The sequence below is a fragment of the Pristiophorus japonicus genome, chromosome 18 (genome assembly GCF_044704955.1).
Source record: "Pristiophorus japonicus isolate sPriJap1 chromosome 18, sPriJap1.hap1, whole genome shotgun sequence".
In the NCBI taxonomy this organism is placed as follows: domain Eukaryota; kingdom Metazoa; phylum Chordata; class Chondrichthyes; family Pristiophoridae; genus Pristiophorus; species Pristiophorus japonicus.
The window spans coordinates 115323050-115348297 of record NC_091994.1 but is presented as its reverse complement, the minus strand read 5'-3'; the positions used below and the strand labels follow the sequence as shown (position 1 = coordinate 115348297).

Here is a 25248-nt window from a genome sequence, read left to right as displayed (position 1 = left end):
AAACTAAAAAACATAGTTCTTGTGCATGTAACAGAGTCACAGCTTAGCTCCACTCGACACTGGAGTACCAATCTGAGAGCAGCACATGTGGTACAATTACCCTATTATGGTGAAGTGTTCTTCACAGAATGACAAATGAGAGAGTGGTAGAACTCAGGTTTGCACCTTGCAAGAAAAGCTGTTTTACATTTTTAATACTTAACTTTCTCAGGTTTGGCCTGTAGTGATGCTACAGTTCGGATTCAGAAAAGGCCTCGATTTAAAGAAAAGGTAAAGAAAAATGTAATTCGTTTGAGGCTCCTGAAATGGCAGCTCTAACAATCAAATGTTTCTCAAAAATTACATTTAAACATCACCGAAGACAGACGTCATTGAATAAAAAGAAACACAACAGGAACGGAGACCACAAGGATTTCATGGAGAAAGGTAAATGGAAATGGATCCACCATGGGCAGTCAGAGCTCGGGTTCAAACTGAAGTTGAAGGTACATGAAATGTGGAAATATCAGGATAATCAGCGAGTTGTAATTTCACAAAACGCCTCATAAGTTTCTGAACTCTAGATTATGCCTCCTGTAGACAGATGGCAAATTAGGAATAGCTTCTAATCTTCTGGCAGACTTGGCAGCTCCAAGCACCTAGCTGGAGCTGTTGGTCGTATGGTTCCCACAGGCCAGATCATAGAATGGTTACAGCACAGGAGGCCATTCGGCCCATCCCGACTCTCTGCAAGAGCCCTTCAGCCAGTCCCACTCCCCCGCCCTTTCCCCGTAGTCCTGCAAATGATTTTGCCTTCGGGTACTTACCCAATTCCCTTTTGAAAACCACAATTGGATCGGCCTCCACCATCATGATTTTGAACACTGCCATCAAATCTCTGATCTTATCTGCTCTAAGGAGAACAACCCCAGCTTCTCCAGTCTAAGTAAATGAAGCCTCATCCCTAGAACCATTCTTGTAAATCTTTTCTGCATCCTCTTAAGGCCGTCACATCTTTACTAACTTCACTAACAGAATATGCACTCATTTTGTCAGATAAAAAAGGTGCACCACCACTGCACTTGACACAATATGGAGATGGTAGACAAACTTTGCTGTAACCTTAAATCTGGAAAAAGATTAACATTTTCCTGCAGGTCACTCAATATGTACACTGCTACCAACTTATCTCAAATGCATGTATATCAAAATCCTGCTTATTTCGACAAAAAGTGAATTAGCAAGCCCATCTCCAGACATTTAATATCAAATACTTATCTATGTCAACACCAAAAATGTTTTTAAGTCCCGAACACTATTAATGCTTTATTTTTAAACCACTCATGTCGACAGGCCATAACAGAAGATGGTTAGGTCAATAGCTGGCCACGCTCGGGCAGCACATCCAGCAGAGAGACCACAACTCAGGAAAGGGAGCTTTAGTGAATGGACAGCAGTAAGATCGTAGAAAACTGCAATGTCTGCTTCATTCAACAAACCACTTATTCCACCAAAATCAGAGTGCCCCAAGCTGTCATAGTTTGCACATCAATAATTCTGTCACAACACAAAATTAAGTGTAAATTTATTGTAAGAAATGGACATTTATAGAATGGAGGAATCTTTCTTTGTGCAAGATTGCAAATTAAAAAAAAGGTATGAAACTACTGCAGTTTTGCATTTCTCATGTGACTGACAATCTAAGTGTAATAAGCCCTTACTCCAAAAAGGAACAAAACCACTCACTCATTAAACCGAACACAGAGGTTCTCTAAAGCTCACATCCTTTAGAACTTCTATGGTAAAAGAGAGATGGAGTCTAAGGCAGTTAACGATCAAATGGTTACTTGAACTTTTTAAAAACATTTAAGCAAACAATATAATTCAATTTTAAGTTTAAAAAAAGAGATCAATTTAGAAAAAGCTTAAATCAACATATTCTGTTAAAAGGTTCCCAGTTTTAAAGAGATGGTAATTATTTTGTTGGACTTGTTTTAGAGAACCAGAAATGAACTATTAGAACAGTTTCACACCTCCACCACTGTTCTGATCAATATATCTGTAACTGCAGTTTCAAATTTAAATGGTATACTTAAAAAAAAATTATATTTTTCTTCTCGTATGGCTAACTTTTTTTCCTTCTACTTTACGGAGTAAATGAGCGGAACTACCTGATGTTGCTGGAGAAAAGCAGAGTGGCTTTGAATTTTTTTTTAAATATACAGAGGAGGTTCTTGTGCTCTCCTTTCCCCTCAAAAAGAAAACAATATTGACGACACAAAACTATTTTTTACATGGACAGATTTACAAGTGAACACGTTTGAAAAGCATCATATGAAAAACATACAACTATACCTGGAAATAATATGGCTATCCTCTCACTGGTTGATAAAACTAGCTTGCTGCTTTTATACAGAACATTTCCTAAAGGCCAGTAAATTCCATTGGGTTTTAATTTAGGTTCTATTTTAAACCGACCCTGACTCGGTTTACAAAAAAGGAAAACAATACCTTCAAAACTCATTGTATACAGACTCAAATTATTTCAACCCTTTCTATCATCACAACTAACAATTCAAAAGGAAATGCAAGAATCAGGTGAAAAATAATGCTGCCCTCCAAAAGATGAACAAATGTTGGTTGTAGATTCAAAGCCACTTTGGAACTTGTCAAACTGGGCAACTTCTCAACTTGTGGCATATTTATTTTCCACCTTCATATTTTCCAAAAGGCATTCAGAGCCAACACTGTACAGCACTCACTGGATGTCAATCAGTAGTCACAGTTTGCTGATGAAGATGCTTCCAGATCTTTATGTAAAGTAATGAGGTTTCTTCACATTGATACCATATTCAGTGAGAGCAGGAATTAAATCCTCCATGGTGAGGGTGTACTTCTTGTCCTAAAAATGACAAAATACAGCTATTTAACCAATGATTTAGAAAACGAGAATAGCAGCAGCTCATAAGACATGGTTCGCAGAATTCAACTTGAACTACCTTCAAATTAAACGTCTTTATTTTTTTTGAGATTATTTCTCCCCCACCTGCTCCATTAACACCAGACAATACTAAAATAGGAGACACAGTAAATCATTCTGGGGACCAAAGTAAATTTCATGGGGATATTGAAAAGATGGTGGAATGGGCAAAAATAGTGGCTAAAGGAATCCAATGCCACTGTAATATAATTGTGAAGTGGTATATTTTGGTAAATATGCTGGGAATGGGGGAAAGTTGAGTGGATGGATTCAGGGATGCAGATCCTCAAAACAGCACCTCAAGTGCCCAAGGCAATTAATAAAAAGCTAATGGAATGTTACAGGACGGAGCTGAGACACCGTAAAGAGTGCAGTGTAGATCCACTAGGATGCTGCCTGGTATGAGGCAGTACAAATATGAATAGCTTGAAAAATTGGGGCTGATTTCATTAAAAGAGAAGAGATTAAGGGATGATTTGATACAGGTGTTTAAAATTTTGAAGTGAGTGACCGGGTAGATAGAAATAGACTGTTTCCAGATTGAGGGATCTAGAATGATGGAGATATACACGAGAGATTTAGGACAGAAAGCAAGAGAAAGCATTTTTTTTTATAAACACAGAGGGTTGCACGGATGTGGAATGTACTGAGTTAGTGACTGAAGCAGAGACCATGTCAACATTTAAGAATAGATTCGATAGGTGGTTGTAGGAATGGGGATAAAGGTATAGGGCAACAGGGCAGCACATGGGATTAGGACACTGCTTGAGTGGCGGATCAAGACCACCACGGATTGGTTGGGCTGAAAATGATCAGTTTCCATGTTGCAATTTCTGCATAATTTTCTACGAGACTGGCCCAAGTAATTGTAATTTCAACATAATACTACAATTCCTGACATTTGCAAAGCTTTTTCATTGTAAAATTAGTTTGATTTGTGTTTAGTATGCACGCTGAAAACTTTGTTTTAAAAAGTCTGGAGTTCCCTTGGGCTGTTGGTCTATGAACAATAACTTGTATTTATATAGAGCCTTTAACTTAGTAAAATATCCCAAGGCACTTCACAGGAGTGTTATACGAGCAGAAAAAAAATTGACATGGAGCCACACAAGAAGAAATTACGGCAGAGGACCAAAAGATTGGTCAAAGAAGTAGGTTTTAAGGAACGTCTTAAAGGAGGAGAGGTAGAGAGGCGGAGAGGTTTAGGGAGGGAATTCCAGAGCTTGGGGCCCAGGCAACAGAAGGCACAGCTGCCGATGGTTGAGCGATTATAATCAGGGATGCTCAAGAGGGCAGAATTAGAGAACAATGAAATATGAAAACGAGTTTGTGCGGCCAAAAATATTCTAACAAATGAATAGCACAGTAAATAGTGACAAATACAAGCTTAGATCGGATTTTTTTTTTTTTATAAATCTCATGGTTGAGAAAGAATAATTTTATAAATTAAATTACAAAGGCTGCAGTTTTACAACTTTACACAGTGCACTTCAGAGTAAACTTTCTGTTCTTGCAACATGGTTTTGGTGAGTAAAACTTTTATACAGGTGCTTTGCATTGCTCGAAGCACAGCACCATTGCTCTGTTCAATGTGAACAAACCTTGCTCTTGTTTCTGGAGCTTCCTGATGCTGTTCCTTTCATTTTACAGTGCTGCAAGGCATCGTTTGCAATATCCGAGATGAACTTTTGTGCAGCCAAAGATATCAAACGAATTCTGTTTAGAAAACACAATTAGGTCAAATGTCAGATTTAATGGTCATTAAGTGCGATACATCCAGTTTTATTTCACAGTACACAAATGTTATTTCTTCAAAGATTATTGAAGGTTTTATAAATTAAATTACACAGACAGCATCCTCTGTGGAATTCTTTCATTCCTGTCGAGTAGAAATTTTTTTTTTTTTTTTTTTTTAAAAACATTCCTGGAGGCTCCGCTGGGGAATCAAATTCTTCAGAGAAGTCATTCAATCTACAAATTCGAGCAATTATAACCGCCATCCATTTATAAACCTCTCCTACTCTGAATGTCCATTCGCAAAGAGGCTTACTAAAGGAGGAGGAAAGACTCCCGAATACATGCAGGCTTGATTCACTGCAGGGACCAACAGTACAGAATTTCAGAATTTTATCATAAACATGACATGAAACATGCTATTTGGAACATTTTGCATATATATTATAAAATGCTTTAAAAATTAAATATTTCTCAAAGCAGAAACCTTGGAAGAGAAGCTGGGAATTGACGTTATTGCACAAGAAGAATTTGGAGCAGGTCATTCGGCCCCTCGAGCCGACTCCACCATTCAATGAGATCATGGCTGATCTATACTAGAATGGGTAGTTATGCAAGTCAAAACATTAACGTACATTCGAGGATCAGAAGCCTCAAACCCTGCTCGATTCAGATAATATCCTGTCACAGCATCTGGTATCTGAAATGTTCAAATAACAAGAGATAAGAATGCAATGCTACATTTAAAATTATGTATACATATCATACCACTTTAAGGCAGAATACATTGGCATTTAAACAATACTTTTATCACCACCTCGTCTTGTGAAAATCCCACAATGCAGTACAGCCTACTCGAGAGCCAATCAATACTGAGATTCCATGCGGCCATTATAACTGCTCATTTATCAAATATTCTTACATGTTTGTGGGACCATTTCCTTAAATGACAATATTAAATACAGTTCATGCCAGGTTCTAAACAGGCAGTATGCTTTGCAAAGAGCTTTTGTAATTATGCGAGTTCCAAGTACTTAGATTTTGAACAATTCATTTTCTAAATAATCTCAGTTAGAGCTCCTGTGTGTCAGAGAAACATTGAAGGAAAGACGCATGGAATGATACAGCCCAGCTTTTAGAGTATAGCTGATTTTGATGTAAAGTTTCTTTGTGCTGGCATATGCCACAGTCACAGAAAATAAAGTAAAACTAAACCTAAAATTCCTCAGACCCTCAAGACTGTAAACAGCTTTACCAAAACTCACGTTGTTGGTTTGAGAAGAGACAATTGTTAATTCTCAAAAAACAATTCTGTAATTGATATGAATGCAGATACTGTACGCTTCACCAGTTTACTGTGTTCAGTTCATTATACTGGAATGAAGTGCTCTCAAAAAACTTTAATCAAGTAAAATTAATTTTAAGCTTGCTGTACACATGGATGCACTTTTGTACTCTAAAAGGAGTTTGAATGATAGATCAGAATATGCATATTGCACATGTAAATTTTCTGAACAACAAAAAGTGGAGGATTATTTTGTAATTCACAGTTATTGAGGCAACACCAAATACCTTTGCCATGGTTTCAGTTTCTTGAACGGGACTCCTGGTTATACATTCAGAAAATGTCAAGTTAATGTCCATCTATTCGATTCAAAAATGTTCGAATGAAGGATTTCTAAACATCGTGTCCCATCTGCAGAAAATCAATATTGATCGGAATTCCAAGTTCTCTTGGCCTCCCACTCCCTACAACCTAAAATCAACTTCAGTCTGAGCAAATCTCCAGCACTACAAAGCTCTACAGGGAATTGGAACTGTTGAAATCGTTGTCTGTTCAAATGCCATACCAGTAACTTTGTTATACTGCAGCTAATTATAATTTATACGCAATTTGTTTACTTGGCTAATTGATAAGCGAATGGAAAATGTGGAAAGCCAGTTCTAACTGTGCACTTACATTGTTTCCAATATGAGCTTGAATTATTAAAATACAAAAACTTACAGTTGGTGTATAATCTTCTAACTGCATAAGGAAGTCTGCCAGTGGTGTTGTTGATATAACAGGCTTGACATCCCCATTGGCAATCCCTTGAGGAACATAGACACCATTTGAAACAGAAGTCTCTGTTGCAGAGACAGCAGCAGTTGGAACTGAAAGAACACAGAAAGGAAAGATACACTGATCAACATTACAACAGAACACCAGCAGCTTTCACAATTCAACGAGAATTATTTCCTATTTGCATTAGACGTTTCCCAATACTTTCTCTTTTGCCATACACTTATTGATGGGGACTTACAGGTTGAGATATCATAAAATAGGTACAAAGTCTTTTATAAATTCTTACACATTCTTAAGAGCAAATTCAGTAAAATTGCAGAGTGTGAATCTTTGCTCCTTGTTAATGTTGCCAATATTATATTAACATTCACATTGCCAGGTTTACAATAATGACCATCATTGGTTAACAACACCGGGCAGTATCTGCTATACAAGTGATTGGCGGGGGGGGGGGGGGAAATCAAATATCTGGAAGTTCCACAAAAAAAAATAGTTCAGTAGATACGATACGATTCTTTGTATTAACACAAAATGACTAGGTCACACAGTACAACACAGTCCAGAATACACATTGGGTTGTGTGGATCGGATATTGCTGAATTAACTGAGAAAAATCATGCATTTTTGGCCAGCATTGGCTAAGCCCAATCTGAATCAGTGCAAGTTCTCATTCAACATATTTCCATGTGCTCTCCAGGCAGTTCAGAGAGTAGTCGCAACTCTCAGCCATTCAGACCATGAAATTGTAATTTTGATCTCCTGCTTTGAGTCGCCAACCTCAGCCAGAACCATGGTAAAGTCCTTACAATTTAGGCTGCGGAGGGAGAATCTGGTTAAGAGGGAGAATCAGCCAAAGGTTCCAACTCCTGCTGGCTTTAGAGCCACCTCCATTGGAAGTAGACATGTGCAGACAAGTACAGCGAGAACAGGATTGGACCTGGCTGTGATAATCTCCACGGCTGGGTCGCCTGCTGGTAGCCGGGGTCAAGGCTCACACATAAATTAACAGCCACTTGAACGAGGTACAGAATGAAAACCTGTGGCGCCACAATGCAGCCCAAGGGAAGAAAAAAAGCAATGCCACCAGTAGAGCTCAGAAGAAAAATTAATTTGTTACTCCTTTAAGGGGCATTGTCTCAAATATTGAACAAGCTGAGGAGGTGAGGGTGAGCATGCACAAGTCTGTATTATATATGTATAATGTATTAAAATAATTTTTAGAAAATCAGTGAACAGATCTGAATATTCTTTCGTCAGGGAGAAGCAGATGCTGAGCAGTAACAGAAAAATTAGGAGAGCCGACCGAAAGCATGGTCTAGAGAAAGATTTTAAAGACGACTTTTAAAGGCAGGGAAACAAGACAGAGTGTTTAACGAGAGTGATCCAGTAGTGTGGCTGAGACAGATGGAATGCTCGGTCACCGAGGGTAGAATGGAGGGAGCTGCAGGATGGAAGAGCACAGCTGGATGAGGTTGCAGAGGTACAGCAGGGCAACAAAGGAGATCATCAACAATAGGAGTGACAGACAAATGGAATGTGGTGCAGAATAGCATGCAGGCAGATTTGTATAAAGTGCAGTTCAGGTGTTGAAGTTAAGCTTAAAGGTAACAAAAGCATCAATAAAGATTTCAGTGGCAGTAAAGTGATGCAAGGATAAAGATGGGCGATATTATGGAGGTGGAGGAAAAAAGTTTCATGGGTGAATAAGACATATATGGTTTGCAAAAGACTTGCATTTCTATCGTGCCTTTCACGACCACCGGACATCTCAAAGCACTTTACAGCTGATGGAAGTACTTAGAGAGTAGTTACTGTTGTAATGTAGGAAACGCAGCAGCTAAATTGCTCACAGCAAGCTCCCATAAACAGCAATGTGATAATTGCCAGATAATCTGTTTTTTTGTTACTTTGGTTGAAGGATAAATATTGGCCAGGACACCAGGGATACCTCCCCTGCTCCTCTTCGAAATACTGCCATGGGATCTTTTACGTCCACTTGAGAACACAGACAGGGCCTCAGTTTAACATCTCATCCAAAAGACGGCACCTCCGATAGTGCAGTGCTCCCTCAGTACTGCACTGGGGTGTCATAAGAACATAAGAATTAGGAATAGGAGTAGGCCATCTAGCCGCTCGAGCCTGCTCCGCCATTCAACAAGATCATGGCTGATCTGGCCGTGGACTCAGCTCCACTTACCCGCCCGCTCCCCGTAACCCTTAATGGTTAAAAATCTCTCTCTCTGTGATTTGAATACATTCAATGAGCTAGCCTCAACTGCTTCCTTGGGCAGAGAATTCCACAGATTCACAACCCTCTGGGAGAAGAAATTCCTTCTCAACTCGGTTTTAAATTGGCTCCCCCGTATTTTGAGGCTGTGCCCCCGAGTTCTAGCCTCCCCAACCAGTGGAAACAACCTCTCTGCCTCTATCTTGTCGATCACCTTCATTATTTTAAATGTTTCTATAAGATCACCCCTCATCCTTCTGAACTCCAACGAGTAAAGACCCAGTCTACTCAATCTATCATCATAAGGTAACCCCCTCATCTCCAGAATCAACCTAGTGAATTGTCTCTGTACCCCCTCCAAAGTTGTATATCCTTCCTTAAGTAAGGTGACCAAAACTGCACGCAGTACTCCAGGTGCGGCCTCACCAATACCCTGTACAGTTGCAGCAGAACCTCCCTGCTTTTGTACTCCATCCCTCTCGCAATGAAGGCCAACATTCCATTCGCCTTCCTGATTACCTGCTGCACCTGCAAACTAACTTTTTTTTTTGGGATTCATGCACAAGGAGCGGAGGAGCGGGCTGGATGGCGCCAGACACGCTGGCGCGGCGCCTAAATTCTGCCAACGTCCGCCACGCGGCCGATGCCATCGAGTCGCTAAAAACAGCTCTGGGCCGTGACTCCGTTAGGTGCATCGAGGAGGCTCAGGCACGTGGGGAGATCCCGTCCGAACTGACCCCCGTCCGGACGGAATTCCTCATCGGCGCCAAACCCCGGAACCTCCCTCGGGGGCCGGCGCCTCACAACTTGAGCCGCCTCAGGGAAATCCCCTCCGTGCCTTTCAGTTCCGCGCGGAGGGGTTTCCTGTACGGGCTGCTTCTGCACACCCTCAACTTTGCCATCCTCGCCGGCCGTCCGGACACGCCATGGCGTACCATCTTGCCGTCCGGAGGAGGCGGGGGTCCCCGATGGAGGGCCCTCTACGCAGGGGTCCTCCCACTATTCATCGGGGACTTGGCCTGGAGGGTGGTGCACGGAGCAGTGCCGTGCAACAAATTTTTAAGCCGGTTCACGGACTCCCAGGCCGCCTGCAATTTCTGCGGTCTGGAAGAGTCCGTGTTCCATGTTTTTATGGAATGCACAAGGTTGCAGCCCCTGTTTTATTATTTGAAGGGGCTGCTCCTGAAATTCTGGCTGCACTTCAGTCCCACTCTCCTGATCTTTGGGCACATGTGCGGAGGGGAGCGGGTAGGTCCGAAGGCCTCCTCGTAGGACTGCTCCTGGGCACGGCCAAGGGTGCCATCAGCCGGTCCAGGCAGCGGGCGGTCGAGGGGGTCGTTCAACCTGACTGCCTGCCTCTCTTCCGCTCTTACATCCGGTCCAGGGTGTCCTTGGAGATGGAGCACGCGGTGTCCACCGGTACGCTCGCGGCCTTCCGCGAGAGGTGGGCACCGGAGGGACTGGAGTGCATCATCACGCCCGGCAACCAAATTTTAATTTGATTTTACGTTTTAAAGTTTAATTTGTTTTAATTGCCGGTGCTTTTAGTGTCCCCCTCTCCTTTTATAGGGGGCACTGGAATAAGGAAAAATTTGATTTTAGTGCCCAAAAAAAAAAAAACCACAAAAAAAGGGCCTTGTAAATGTCTTGTGTGTGTCATCCAGGTCGGGTGGCACGGATACATGTTTTATGTTTTCGCAGGTAAACTCAAAAGAGTTTCATGCACAAGGATCAGGCCTTTTGCCTGGAGCACGACCCATCTCCTCTATCTGGGAGTCTACCTTAGCCCCGACGAGGGAGCCTGGCCGGCGAACTGGCAGGAGCTGGAGGCCAAGGTCGCCGCTCGCCTAGGGCGCTGGACAGGACTGCTCCGAGTGCTGTCCTACAGGGGTCGAGCGCTAGTCATAAACCAGCTGGTGGCCGCAATGCTGTGGTACCGGCTGGTCACTTTGACCCCTCCCCCTGCGTTTGTCGCCAAGATACAGAAGAAGCTGGTGGACTTCTTCTGGAACAACAGGAAGCACTGGGTCTCTGCCGCGGTCTTGAGTCTCCCGCTTGAGGAGGGCGGTCAGTCGTTGGTGTGCGTCAGCACCCAGCTCGCGACTTTCCGTCTTCAGACCCTGCAGAGATACCTTTACGTCGAGCCCCCTCCTAGGTGGTGTGCTCTGGCGAGGTATTTCTTCCGCCAGCAGCGCGACCTCAATTATGACACGCAGCTCCTGTTTGTGAACTTGGTGGGTGCCAGGACCGCCCTCCGGGAGCTGCCTGTCTTTTACAGGGAACTCATCAGGGTCTGGAACAAAGTATCCACCAAGCGCAGCTCTCCGCCGGCTGGAGCGGCGGCCGTCCTGCAGGAACCGCTGCTCGGGAATCCGTACCTCCACGGCCGAGGTTTTATGTGGCGGTCGGAAGAGAGGGCTGTGGCTGGTGAGGTGACCAGGGTCAGGGACCTGCTCGATGGCGGAGGAGCGGGCTGGATGGCGCCAGACACGCTGGCGCAGCGCCTAAACTCTGCCAACGTCCGCCACGCGGCCGATGCCATCGAGTCGCTAAAAACAGCTCTGGGCCCTGACTCCGTTAGGTGCATCGAGGAGGCTCAAGCACGTGGGGAGATCCCGTCCGAACTGACCCCCGTCCGGACGGAATTCCTCATCGGCGCCAAACCCCGGAACCTCCCTCGGGGGCCGGTGCCTCACAACTTGAGCCGCCTCGGGGAAATCCCCTCCGTGCCTTTCAGTTCCGCGCGGAGGGGTTTCCTGTACGGGCTGCTCCTGCACACCCTCAACTTTGCCATCCTCGCCGGCCGTCCGGACACTCCATGGCGTACCATCTTGCCGTCCGGAGGAGGCGGGGGTCCCCGATGGAGGGCACTCTACGCAGGGGTCCTCCCACTATTCATCGGGGACTTGGCCTGGAGGGTGGTGCACGGAGCAGTGCCGTGCAACAAATTTTTAAGCCGGTTCACGGACTCCCAGGCCGCCTGCAATTTCTGCAGTCTGGAGGAGTCCGTGTTCCATGTTTTTATTGAGTGCACGAGGTTGCAGCCCCTGTTCCATTATTTGAAGGGGCTGCTCCTGAAATTCTGGCTGCACTTCAGTCCCACTCTCCTGATCTTTGGGCACATGTGCGGAGGGGAGCGGGTAGGTCCGAAGGCCTCCTCGTAGGACTGCTCCTGGGCACGGCCAAGGGTGCCATCAGCCGGTCCAGGCAGCGGGCGGTCGAGGGGGTCGTTCAACCTGACTGCCTGCCTCTCTTCCGCTCTTACATCCGGTCCAGGGTGTCCTTGGAGATGGAGCACGCGGTGTCCACCGGTACGCTCGCGGCCTTCCGCGAGAGGTGGGCACCGGAGGGACTGGAGTGCATCATCACGCCCGGCAACCAAATTTTAATTTGATTTTACGTTTTTAAGTTTAATTTGTTTTAATTGCCGGTGCTTTTAGTGTCCCCCTTCCCTTTTATAGGGGGCACTGGGGAAAATTGTGATTTTAGTGCCCAAAAAAAAACCAAAAAAAGAAAAACAAAAAAAAAAAAAAAAGGGGGGGGGAAAAAGGGTCTTGTAAATGTCTGGAGTGTCACCCAGGTCGGGTGGCACCGTTTAATGTTTTATGTTTTGCAGGTGAACTCCAAAAAGAGTTTCATGCACAAGGACCCCCAGGTCCCTCTGCATCACAGCATGATGCAATTTCTCCCCATTCAAGTAATATTCCCTATTACTGTTTCTCTTCCCTCCCCCCCCCCCCCCCCCCCAAGGTGGATGACTTCACACTTTCCGACATTGTATTCCATCTGCCAAACCTTAGCCCATTCGCTTAACCTATCGAAATCTCTTTGCAGCCTCTCTGTGTCCTCTGCACAACCCGCTTTCCTACTAATCTTTGTGTCATCTGCAAATTTTGTTACACTACACTCTGTCCCCTCTTCCAGATCATCTATGTATATTGTAAACAGTTGTGGTCCCAGCACCGATCCCTGTGGCACACCACTAACCACCGATTTCCAACCCGAAAAGGACCTATTTATCCCGACTCTCTGCTTTCTGTTAGCCAGCCAATTCTCGATCCATGCTAATACATTTCCTCTGACTCCGCGTACCTTTATCTTCTGCAGTAACCTTTTGTGTGGCACCTTATCGAATGCTTTTTGGAAATCTAAATACACCACATCCATCGGTACACCTCTATCCACCATGCTCGTTAAATCCTCAAAGAATTCCAGTAAATTAGTGAAACATGATTTCCCCTTCATGAATCCATGTTGCGTCTGCTTGATTGCACTATTCCTATCTAGATGTCGCGCTATTTCTTCCTTAATGATAGCTTCAAACATTTTCTCCACTACAGATGTTAAACTAAGTGGTCTATAGTTACCTGCCTTTTGTCTGCCCCTTTTTTTTTTTAAAAACAGGGGCGTTACATTAGCTGCTTTCCAATCCGCTGGTACCTCCCCAGAGTCCAGAGAATTTTGGTAGATTATAACAAATGCATCTGCTATAACTTCTGCCATCTCTTTTAATACCCTGGGATGCATTTCATCAGGACGAGGGGACTTGTCTACCTTGAGTCCCATTAGCTTGTCCAGCACTTCCCCCCTAGTGATAGTCTCAAGGTCCTCCCTTCCCACATTCCCGTGACCAGTAATTTTTGGCATGGTTTTTGTGTCTTCCACTGTGAAGACTGAAGCAAAATAATTGTTTAAGGTCTCAGCCATTTCCACATTTCCCATTATTAAATTCCCCTTCACATCTTCTAAGGGACCAACATTTACTTTAGTCACTCTTTTCCGTTGTATATATTGGTAAAAGCTTTTACTATCTGTTTTTATGTTTTGCGCAAATTTACTTTCGTAATCTATCTTTCCTTTCTTTATTGCTTTCTTACTCATTTTTTGCTGTCGTTTAAAATTTTCCCAATCTTCTAATTTCCCACTAACCTTGGCCACCTTATACGCATTGGTTTTTAATTTGATACTCTCCTTTAATTCCTTGGTTATCCACGGCTGGTTATCCCTTCTCTTACCACCCTTCTTTTTCACTGGAATATATTTTTGTTGAGCACTATGAAAGAGCTCCTTAAAAGTACTCCACTGTTCCTCAATTGTGCCACCGTTTAGTCTGTGTTCCCAGTCTACTTTAGCCCTCATTCCACAATCCCTAGGGGGAGTGTTTGCTAGTGCTGTTGGGGAGGAGTTAAACTAATATGGCAGGGGGATGGGAACCAATGCAGGGAGACAGAGGGAAACAAAAAGGAGACAAAATCAAAAGACAGAAAGGAGATGAGGAAAAGTGGAGGGCAGAGAAACCCAAGAAAAAGAACAAAAAGGGCCACTGTACAGCAAAATTCTAAAAGGACAAAGGGTGTTAAAAAAACAAGCCTGAAGGCTTTGTGTCTTAATGCAAGGAGTATCCGTAATAAGGTGGATGAATTAACTGTGCAAATAGATGTTAACAATTTTGATGTGATTGGGATTACAGAGACGTGGCTCCAGGATGATCAGGGCTGAGAACTCAACATCCAGGGGTATTCAACATTCAGGAAGGATAGAATAAAAGGAAAAGGAGGTGGGGTAGCATTGCTGGTTAAAGAGGAGATTAATGCAATAGTTAGGAAGGACATTAGCTTGAATGATGTGGAATCTATATGGGTAGAGCTACAGAACACCAAAGGACAAAAAACGTTAGTGGGAGTTGTGTACAGATCTCCAAACAGTAGTAGTGATGTTGGGGAGGGCATCAAACAGGAAATTAGGGGTGCATGCAATAAAGGTGCAGCAGTTATAATGGATGACTTTAATATGCACATAGATTGGGCTAACCAAACTAGAAGCAATACGGTGGAGGAGGATTTCCTGGAGTGCATAAGGGATGGTTTTCTAGACCAATATGTCAAGGAACCAACTAGGAGGGAGGCCATCTTAGACTGGGTGTTGTGTGATGAGAGAGGATTAATTAGCAATCTCGTTGTGCGAGGCCCCTTGGGGAAGAGTGACCATAATATGGTGGAATTCTGCATTAGGATGGAGAATGAAACAGTTAATTCAAGAGACCATGGTCCAGAACTTAAAGAAGGGTAACTTTGAAGGAATGAGGCGTGAATTGGCTAGGATAGATTGGCGAATGATACTTAAGGGGTTGACTGTGTATGGGCAATGGCAGACATTTAGAGACCGCATGGATGAACTACAACAATTGCACATTCCAGTCTGGCGTAAAAATAAAAAAGGGAAGGTGGCTCAACCGTGGCTATCAAGGGAAATCAGGGATAGTATTAAAGCCAAGGAAGTGGTATACAAAGTAACAAGAAATAGCAGCGAACCCAGGGACTGGGAGAAATTTAGAACTCAGCAGAGGAGGACAAAGGGTTTGATTAGGGCATGGAAAATGGAGTACGAGAAGAAGTTTGCAGGGAACATTAAGACGGATTGCAAAAGTTTCTATAGATATGTAAAGAGAAAAAGGTTAGTAAAGACAAACGTAGGTCCCCTGCAGTCAGAATCAGGGGAAGTCATAACGGGGAACAAAGAAATGGCAGACCAATTGAACAAGTACTTTGCTTCGGTATTCACTAAGGAGGACACAAACAACCTTCCGGATATAAAAGGGGTCAGAGGTCTAGTAAGGAGGAGGAACTGAGAGAAATCCTTATTAGTCGAGAAATTGTGTTGGGGAAATTGATGGGATTGAAGGCCGATAAATCCCCAGGGCCTGATGGACTGCATCCCAGAGTACTGAAGGAAATAGCGGATGCATTGACAGTCATTTTCCAACATTCCATTGACTCTGGATCAGTTCATGTCGAGTGGAGGGTAGCCAATGTAACCCAACTTTTTAAAAAAGGAGGGAGAGAGAAAACAGGGAATTATAGACCGGTCAGCCTGACCTCAGTAGTGGGTAAAATGATGGAATCAATTATTAAGGATGTCATAGCAGCGCATTTGGAAAGAGTTGACATGATAGGTCCAAGTCAGCATGGATTTGTGAAAGGGAAATCATGCTTGACAAATCTTCTGGAATTTTTTGAGGATGTTTCCAGTAGAGTGGACAAGGGAGAACCAGTTGATGTGGTATATTTGGACTTTCAGAAGGCTTTTGACAAGGTCCCACACAAGAGATTAATGTGCAAAGTTAAAGCACATGGGATTGGGGGTAGTGTGCTGACATGGATTGAGAACTGGTTGTCAGACAGGAAGCAAAGAGTAGGAGTAAATGGGTACTTTTCAGAATGGCAGGCAGTGACTAGTGGGGTACCGCAAGGTTCTGTGCTGGGGCCCCAGCTGTTTACATTGTACATTAATGATTTAGACGAGGGGATTAAATGTAGTATCTCCAAATTTGCGGATGACACTAAGTTGGGTGGCAGTGTGAGCTGCGAGGAGGATGGTATGAGGCTGCAGGGTGACTTGGATAGGTTAGGTGAGTAGGCAAATGCATGGCAGATGCAGTATAATGTGGATACATGTGAGGTTATCCACTTTGGTGGCAAAAACACGAAGGCAGAATATTATCTGAATGGCGGCAGATTAGGAAAAGGGGAGATGCAACAAGACCTGGGTGTCATGGTACATCAGTCATTGAAGGTTGGCATGCAGGTGGTTAAGAAAGCAAATGGCATGTTGGCCTTTATAGCGAGGGGATTTGAGTGCAGGGGCAGGGAGGTGTTGCTGCAGTTGTACAGGGCCTTGGTGAGGCCACACCTGGAGTATTGTGTACAGTTTTGGTCTCCTAACTTGAGGAAGGACATTCTTGCTATTGAGGGAGTGCAGCGAAGGTTCACCAGACTGATTCCCGGGATGGCGGGACTGACCTATCAAGAAAGACTGGATCAACTGGGCTTGTATTCACTGGAGTTCAGAAGAATGAGAGGGGACCTCATAGAAACGTTTAAAATTCTGATGGGTTCAGACAGGTTAGATGCAGGAAGAATGTTCCCAATGTTGGGGAAGTCCAGAACCAGGGGTCACAGTCTAAGGATAAGGGGTAAGCCATTTAGGACCGAGATGAGGAGAAACTTCTTCACCCAGAGAGTGGTGAACCTGTGGAATTCTCTACCACAGAAAGTTCTTGAGGCCAATTCACTAAATATATTCAAAAAGGATTTAGATGAAGTCCTTACTACTAGGGGGATCAAGGGGTATGGCGAGAAAGCAGGAATGGGGTACTGAAGTTGCATGTTCAGCCATGAACTCATTGAATGGCGGTGCAGGCTAGAAGGGCCGAATGGCCTACTCCTGCACCTATTTTCTATGTTTCTATGTTAGCCCCCTTTGTGTAAGCATAGTACGCTCGTTTGAGACACTACTTCCTCACCCTCAATCTGTATTACAAATTCAACCATACTGTGATCACTCATTCCGAGAGGATCTTTTACTAGGAGATCGTTTATTATTCCTGTCTCATTACACAGGACCAGATCGAAGATAGCTTGCTCCCTTGTAGGTTCTGTAACATACTGTTCTAAGAAACAATCCCGTATGCATTCTATGAATTCCTCCTCAAGGCTATCCCATGCGATTTGATTTGACCAATCGATATGTAGGTTAAAATCGCCCATGATTACTGCCGTTCCTTTTTCACATGCCTCCATTATTCCCTTGATTATTGTCCGCCCCACCATGATATTATTTGGGGGCCTATAAACTACACCCACCAGTGACTTTTTCCCCTTACTATCTCTAATCTCCACCCACAATGATTCAACATTTTGTTCATTAGACCCAATATCATCTCTCACAACTGCCCTGATATCAAACTTTATTAACAGAGCTACCCCACCTCCTTTCCCTTCTTGTCTATCTTTCCGAATTGTCAGACACCCCTGTATGTTTAATTCCCAGTCTTGGCCACCCTGCAACCATGTTTCTGTAATGGCCACCAAATCATACCCATTTGTAATGATTTGTGCCATCAACTCATTTACTTTATTTCGAATGCTGCCTGCGTTTAGGTAGTGTTTTAATCCTAGTTTTTAAACCATGATTTTTAGTTTTGACCCCTCCTGCAGCCCCTTTATATTCATACATATTGTCCCTTCCCATCACCTTGTGGTTTACACTTACCCCAGTGCTATTCTGCTCTGTTGTCTCCTGCCTTTTGCATTCTTTCTTGGGGTCCTGTTCATCTGAGCTCTCACCCACTCGAACTAGCTCAGAGCCCTCTCCTGGGTTCCGAATACTCCTCGCATTGAGCTTTCAGGCTTGCCTTCTTATTACACTTTGACCCTTTAGAATTTTGCTGTACAGTGGCCCTTTTTGTTTTTTGCCTTGGGTTTCTCTGCCCTCCACTTTTACTCATCTCCTTTCTGTCTTTTGCTTCTGCCTCCATTTTGTTTCCCTCTGTCTCCCTGCATTGGTTCCCATCCCCCTGCCATATTAGTTTAACTCCTCCCCAACAGCACTAGCAAACACTCCCCCCTCGGACATTGGTTCCGATCCTGCCTAGGTGCAGACCGTCCGGTTTGTACTGGTCCCACCTCCCCCAGAACCGGTTCCAATGCCCCAGGAATTTGAATCCCTCCCTGCTGCACCACTGCTCAAGCCACGTATTCATCTGAGCTATCCTGCGATTCCTACTCTGACTAGCTTGTGGCACTGGTAGCAATCCCGAGATTACTACTTTTGAAGTCCTACTTTTTAATTTAGCTCCTAGTTCCTTAAATTCGTCTCATAGGACCTCATCAGCCTAGATTTTTTTTTTATGCTCAAGTTCCTGGAGCGGGACTTGAATCCACAGCCTTCTGACTGAGGCGAGAGTGCTGCCCACTGAGCCACAGCTGACACTGAGCTTATGGTCGACCAGTGCAGGGAGGTTAAAAACCATCAGGTTCTGCCCGAGTGAGCGACCAGCAATGAGGTCGTCGGGTGAAGTGAGGAGATTTTTCATCGTAGTCGAATTGGATGACTATAATCTTGGCAATATTCCGTTGATGAAACGCCAACATTCAGTTGGCTCATCAGCAATCTAAAATATAGTGGTGATGATCAAGAAGTTAAAGGTGGAGAGATAAAGCTGGGTGTCATCAGGTGATGTTACCAACACGCAAATGAGAAAAAGGAGATGGCCAAGGATGTAACCTCGAGGTGTACCCAAGGTGGCCATGCACAGTGGGAGAAGCCATTGCTGGAGATCTGCTGGCTGTGGAACCAAGCAACGGTGGAGTCGCAGAGATAGTCCAGAGGAAAAATGGTGGCGTTATGAACCAACGGGACGTTGCTGAGGCTGACAAGAGGCCAGCCGGTGCAGCTGCAGCAGGGAGGAAAAAAGAAATGGAAGGAAATCGTACAGTGATGTCACAGCCAAGGGGGTAAGTGATTGGTAAGTAGTTTTTCTTTTTCCTTTCTATATCAGCAAGTAACCTATAGCATTGTTGTTGCCAATTTAAGTTAATCTAAAGAGTTAAGACATGGCAGAACAGCTCAGACACGTGTTATGTTCCTCCTGTACTACGTGGGAAGTCAGGGACGCTTCCAGTGTCCCCGACGACTACGTGTGCGGGAAGTGTATCCACCTGCAGCTCCTGACAGACCGCATTGCGGCACTGGAGCTGCGGGTAGATTCACTCTGGAGCATGCACGATGCTGAGAATGACGTGAATAGGATGTTTAGTGAGTTGGTCTTACCGCAGGAAAAGGGTACACAGCCAGATAGGGAATGGGTGACCAACAGGAAGAGCAGTGCAAGGAAGATAGTGCAGGGTCCCCTGCGGTCATCCCCCTGCAAAACAGATACACCGCTTAGGGTACTGCTGAGGGGGATGACTCATCAGGGGAGGGCAGCAGCAGCCAAGTTTATGGCACCATGGGTGGCTCTGCTGCACAGGTGGGCAGGAAAAAAAAAAAGAGTGGGAGTGCTATAGTAATAGAGGATTCAATTGTAAGGGGAATAGATAAGACGTTTCTGCGGCTGCAACCGAGACTCCAGGATGGTATGTTGCCTCCCTGGTGCAAGGGTCAGGGATGTTTCGGAGCGGGTGCAGGGCATTCAGAAAAGGGAGGGTGAACAGCCAGTTGCCGTGGTGCATATAGGTACCAACTATAGAGTTTAAAAAAAGAGATGAGGTCCTACAAGACAAATTTAGGGAGCTAGGAGCTAAATTAAAAGTAGGACCTCAAAAGTAGTAATCTCAGGATTGCTACCAGTGCCACGTGCTAGTCAGAGTAGGAATCGCAGCATAGCTCAGATGAATACGTGGCTTGAGGAGGGAGGGATTCAAATTCCAGAGATATTGGAACCGGTTCGGGGGGGGAGGTGGGACCAGTACAAACCGGACAGTCGGCACCTGGGCAGGAGCGGAACCAATGTCCGAGGTGGAGTGTCCAGGGGCAGTTAAACAAATGTAGCAGGGGGATGGGAACCTATGCTGGGAGACAGAGGGAAGCAGAATGGGGGCAGAAGCAAAAGATAGAAAGAAGAAAAGTAAAAGTGGAGGGCAGAGAAACCCAAGGCAAAAAACAAAAAGGACCACATTACAGCAAAATTCTAAAGGGGCAAAGTGTGTGAGAAAGATAGGCCTGCAGGCTCTGTGCCTCAATGCGAGGCGTATTCGGAATAAGGTGGACGAATTAACTGCCCAGATAGTAGTTAACAGATGTGATGTAATTGGCATCACGGAGACATGGCTCCAGGGTGACCAAGGTTGGGAACTCAACATCCAGGGGTATTCAACATTTAGAAAGGATAGACAGAAAGGAAAAGGAGGCAGGGTGGCATTGCTGGTTAAAGAGGAAATTAATGCAATAATAAGAAAGGACATTAGCTTGGATGATGTGCAATCAGTATGGGTGGAGCTGCGGAATACCAAGGGACAGAAAACGCTAGTGGGAGTTGTGTACAGACCACCAAACAGTAGAAGTAAGGTTGGGGACAGCATTAAACAAGAAATTAGGGATGCATGCAATAAAAGGTACAGCAATTATCATGGGTGATTTAATCTACACATTGATTGGACTAACCAAACTGGTAGCAATGCGGTAGAGGAGGATTTCCTGGAGTGTATTAGAGATGATTTTCTGGACCAATATGTCGAGGAACCAACCAGGGAGCTGGCCATACTAGACTGGGTGATGTGTAATGAGAAAGGACTAATTAGCAATCTTGTTGTGCGAGACCCCTTGGGGAAGAGTGACCATAACATGGTAGAATTCTTTATTGGAATGAAGTGTGACAATTAAATCAGAAACTAGGGTCCTGAACTTAAGGACAGGTAACTTCAATGGTTTGAGGTGTGAATTGGCTAGAATAGACTGGCAAATGATTCTTAAAGGGTTGATGGTGGATAGGCAAAGGCAAACATTTAAAGATCACATGGATGAACTTCAGCAATTCTACATCCCTGTCTGGAATAAAAATAAAACGGGTACGGTGGCTCAACCGTGGCTAACAAGGGAAATTAAGGGTAGTGTTAAATCCAAGAAATTGGCCAGAAAAAGCAGCAAGCCTGAGGACTGGGAGAAATTTAGAATTAAGTAGAGGAGGACAAAGGGTTTAATTAAGAGGGGGATAATAGAGTACGAGAAGAAGCTTGCCGGAACATAAAAACTCACTGTAAAAGCTTCTACAGATATGTGAAGAGAAAAAGATTAGTGAAGACAAACGTAGGTCCCTTGCAGTCGGACTCAGGTGAATTTATAATGGGGAACAAAGAAATGGCAGACCGATTGAACAAATACTTTGGTTCTGTCTTCACGAAGGAAGACACAAATAACCATCCGGAAGTATGAGACCGCCGAGGGTCTAGTGAGAAGGAGGAACTGAAGGATATCCTTATTAGGCTGGAAATTGTGTTAGGGAAATTGATGCGGTTGAAGGCCGATAAATCCCCGGGGCCTGATAGTCTGCATCCCAGAGTACTTAAGGAAGTGGCCCTGGAAATAGTGGATGCATTGGTGATCATTTTCCAACAGTCTATCGACTCAGGATCAGTTCCTATGGACTGGAGGGTAGCTAATGTAACACCACTTTTTAAAAAGGGAGGGAGAGAGAAAGCAGGTAATTATAAACCGGTTAGCCTGACATCAGTGGTGGGGAAAATGTTGAAATCAGTTATTAAGGATGAAATAGCAGAGCATTTGGAAAGCAGTGACAGGATCAGTACAAGTCAGCATGGATTTATGAAGGGGAAATCGTGCTTGACAAGTCTTCTGGAATTTTTGAGGATGTAACTAGTAGAGTGGACAAGGAAGAACCAGTGGATGTGGTGTATTTGGACTTTCAAAAGGCTTTTGACAAGGTCCCACACAAGAGATTGGTGTGCAAAATCAAAGCACATGGTATTGGGGGTAATATACTGACGTGGATAGAGAACTGGTTGGTACACAGGAAGCAGAGAGTTGGGATAAACGGGTTCAGAATGGCAGGCAGTGACGAGTGGGGTGCCGCAGGGCTCAGTGCTGGGACTCCAGCTATTTACAATATACATCAATGATTTGGATGAAGGAATTGAGTGTAATATTTCCAACTTTGCAGATGACACTAAACTGGGTGGCGGTGTGAGCTGTGAGGGGGACGCCAAGAGGCTGCAGGGTGACTTGGACAGGTTAGGTGAGTGGACAAATGCATGGCAGATGCAGTATAATTTGGATAAATGTGAGGTTATCCACTTTGGGGCAAAAACACAGACAGATTATCTGAATGGTGGCAGATTAGGAAAAAGGGAGGAGCAACGAGATCTGGGTGTCATGGTTCATCAGTCATTGAAAGTTGGAAAACAGGTACAGCAGACGGTGAAGGCGGCAAATTGTATGTTGGCCTTCATAGCTAGGGGATTTGAGTAGAGGAGCAGGGAGGTCTTACTGCAGTTGTACAGGGCCTTGATGAAGCCTCATCTGGAATATTGTGTTCAGTTTTGGTCTCCTAATCTGAGGAAGGACATTCTTGCTATTGAGGGAGTGCAGCGCAGGCTCACCAGACTGATTCCAGGGATGGCTGGACTGACATGAGGAGAGACTGGATCAACTGGGCTTTTATACAATGGAGTTTAAAAGGATGAGAGGGGATCTCATAGAAACTTACAAGATTCTGATGGGACGGCACAGGTTAGATGCGGGTAGATTGTTCCCGATGTTGGGGAAGTCCAAAACCAGGGGACACAGTCTTAGGATAAGGGGTAGGTCATTTAGGACTGAGATGAGGAGAAACTTCTTCACTCAGAGTTGTTAAACCTGTGGAATTCCCTGCCACAGAGAGTTGTTGATGCCAGTTCATTGGATATATTCAAGAGGGAGTTAGATATGGCCCTTATGGCTAAAGGGATCAAGGGGTATCGAGAGAAAGCAGGAAAGGGGTACTGAGGGAATGATCAGCTATGATCATATTGAATGGTGGTGGTGCTGGCTCGAAGGGCCGAATGGCCTACTCCTGCACCTATTTTCTATGTTTTTATGTTGAACACTGTGGAGAGGTCAACGGATAATAACACACCACAGTTGGAAAGGATGGCATTGATGACTGTCGAGAATGGTCTCAGTGCAGTGATGGATCCTTAGGGAACACCAGAGAGAAAGGTGAAGGGGTGGGAAGAGAAGACATTAGTAGAGACGGGGTGGCTGGGGTTGGCGATGCAATAGTGGAACCAAGAAAGGACAGTCCGCCCAGCTGGAGAACAGAGAGGCAGAGGGGGGAGAATGGCGAGGCTCATGGTGTCAAAGGCTCAAAGATAATGGTCAGTGAATGGGATTTATGGCTTTGGTGAAATAACAATATTGAAGAATCAGTTGTGGTGTGGCACATTATAGGAGAGAGAGTATCAGCTGAAGGAAATTTAAAATCAAATGTTCCGGCAGATCATTAACTGCAGCAAACTGTTCAATGGGGAAAGGAAGAGAGAGAGGCCGGGGGGGGGGGGGGGGTAAAGGAAGAGAGAGAGGCCGGGGGGGGTAAAGGAAGAGAGAGAGGCCGGGGGGGGGGGGGGGGGTAAAGGAAGAGAGAGAGGCCGGGGGGGGGGGGTAAAGGAAGAGAGAGAGGCCGGGGGGGGGGGGGGGGGGGTAAAGGAAGAGAGAGAGGCCGGGGGGGGGGGTAAAGGAAGAGAGAGAGGCCGGGGGGGGGTAAAGGAAGAGAGAGAGGCCGGGGGGGGGGGTAAAGGAAGAGAGAGAGGCCGGGGGGGGGTAAAGGAAGAGAGAGAGGCCGGGGGGGGGGAAAGGAAGAGAGAGAGGCCGGGGGGGGGGAAAGGAAGAGAGAGAGGCCGGGGGGGGGGGGGGAAAGGAAGAGAGAGAGGCCGGGGGGGGGGGGGGGAAAGGAAGAGAGAGAGGCCGGGGGGGGGGGGGGGGGAAAGGAAGAGAGAGAGGCCGGGGGGGGGGGGGGGGAAAGGAAGAGAGAGAGGCCGGGGGGGGGGGAAGGAAGAGAGAGAGGCCGGGGGGGGGGGAAGGAAGAGAGAGAGGCCGTGGGGGGGAAGGAAGAGAGAGAGGCCGGGGGGGGAGGAGGAGGACCGGGAGGGGGAGGTGGAGCGGGGGCCGGATCTGTAGGCCGCACAGCCTGAGCCTCGAGTTCCGCACTTACCGTTGCCGGTCACGCCAGCCGCGGCACCGCCGCCCGCCACGGTCAGCGACAGGTTGTCGGAGTTCATGGTGGCCGCTGCCGCTCCCTCAGGCCCCGAACTCTCCCGCACGCCGCTCCCGCTCACTGCCGCCTCTCCCCGCCGCCTCTCGCCATATTCGGTCCGTCCCCAAACGCTTCCTCGCTCCGCACTGACACCGCTCCGGGGGCTCCCGGCCACCGAGCGCCAGCTCCTCCGTTCCGCCTCTCAGGCGTCACGTGTCCGGCCTGGGCGGGACATCCCATAATTTAACCAAACCGAGCCTGGGGAGACTATTTCTGGGGCAGCGACTCATTCTTTTCTTTATATATGTTGGGCTCTTCACATTCTGTTTGTTAAATCCAACCTTCAAAAAAACTACATCTGCATCAGTTTGATCGAATCTATAATTGTCAGACTAGGGGTGTGAGAGTTCTGTAAACTCGGGGTACAGAGGTGTCTGTGTCTATGGGAGGATATCATCATCATAAGAAGATCAGAAATAGGAGCAGGAGTCGGCCACACGGCCCCTCGAGCCTGCTCCTCCATTTAATACGATCATGGACTCAGCTCCACCTCCCCGCCCGCTCCCCATAACCCCTTATCCCCTTATCGTTTAAGAAACTGTCTATTTCTGTCTTAAATTTATTCAATGTCTCAGCTTCCACAGCTCTCTGAGGCAGCGAATTCCACAGATTTACAACCCTCTGAGAGAAGAAATGTCTCCTCATCTCAGTTTTAAATGGTCGGCCCCTTATTCTAC

General features: G+C 45.5%; 1 protein-coding gene across 1 annotated transcript; it reads right to left on the bottom strand.

Moving 5' to 3' along the window:
• Nucleotides 1-176: 176 nt before the first annotated feature.
• taf10 (TAF10 RNA polymerase II, TATA box binding protein (TBP)-associated factor) lies at nt 177-24704 on the bottom strand. Its single transcript, XM_070860660.1, has 5 exons — nt 24470-24704; nt 6699-6847; nt 5329-5393; nt 4561-4675; nt 177-2881 (listed from the first exon to the last, which is right to left on the bottom strand). Exons 1-5 carry the CDS (start codon nt 24534-24536, stop codon nt 2792-2794), a joined length of 486 nt encoding a protein of 161 aa, XP_070716761.1. The 5' UTR covers nt 24537-24704; the 3' UTR covers nt 177-2791.
• Nucleotides 24705-25248: the final 544 nt, after the last annotated feature.

What these genes read in the sequence shown, in the direction of transcription:
- taf10 (XM_070860660.1), bottom strand. Translation starts at nt 24,536, where the DNA reads ATGAACTCCGACAACCTGTCGCTGACCGTGGCGGGCGGCGGTGCCGCG. An exon ending in TAGAAGATTATACACCAACT is followed by an intron (nt 5,394 to 6,698) that starts GTAAGTTTTTGT and finishes TGAACATTTCAG; the next exon opens with ATACCAGATGCTGTGACAGG. An exon ending in GAGGCTTCTGATCCTCGAAT is followed by an intron (nt 4,676 to 5,328) that starts GTACGTTAATGT and finishes TTTTCTAAACAG; the next exon opens with AATTCGTTTGATATCTTTGG.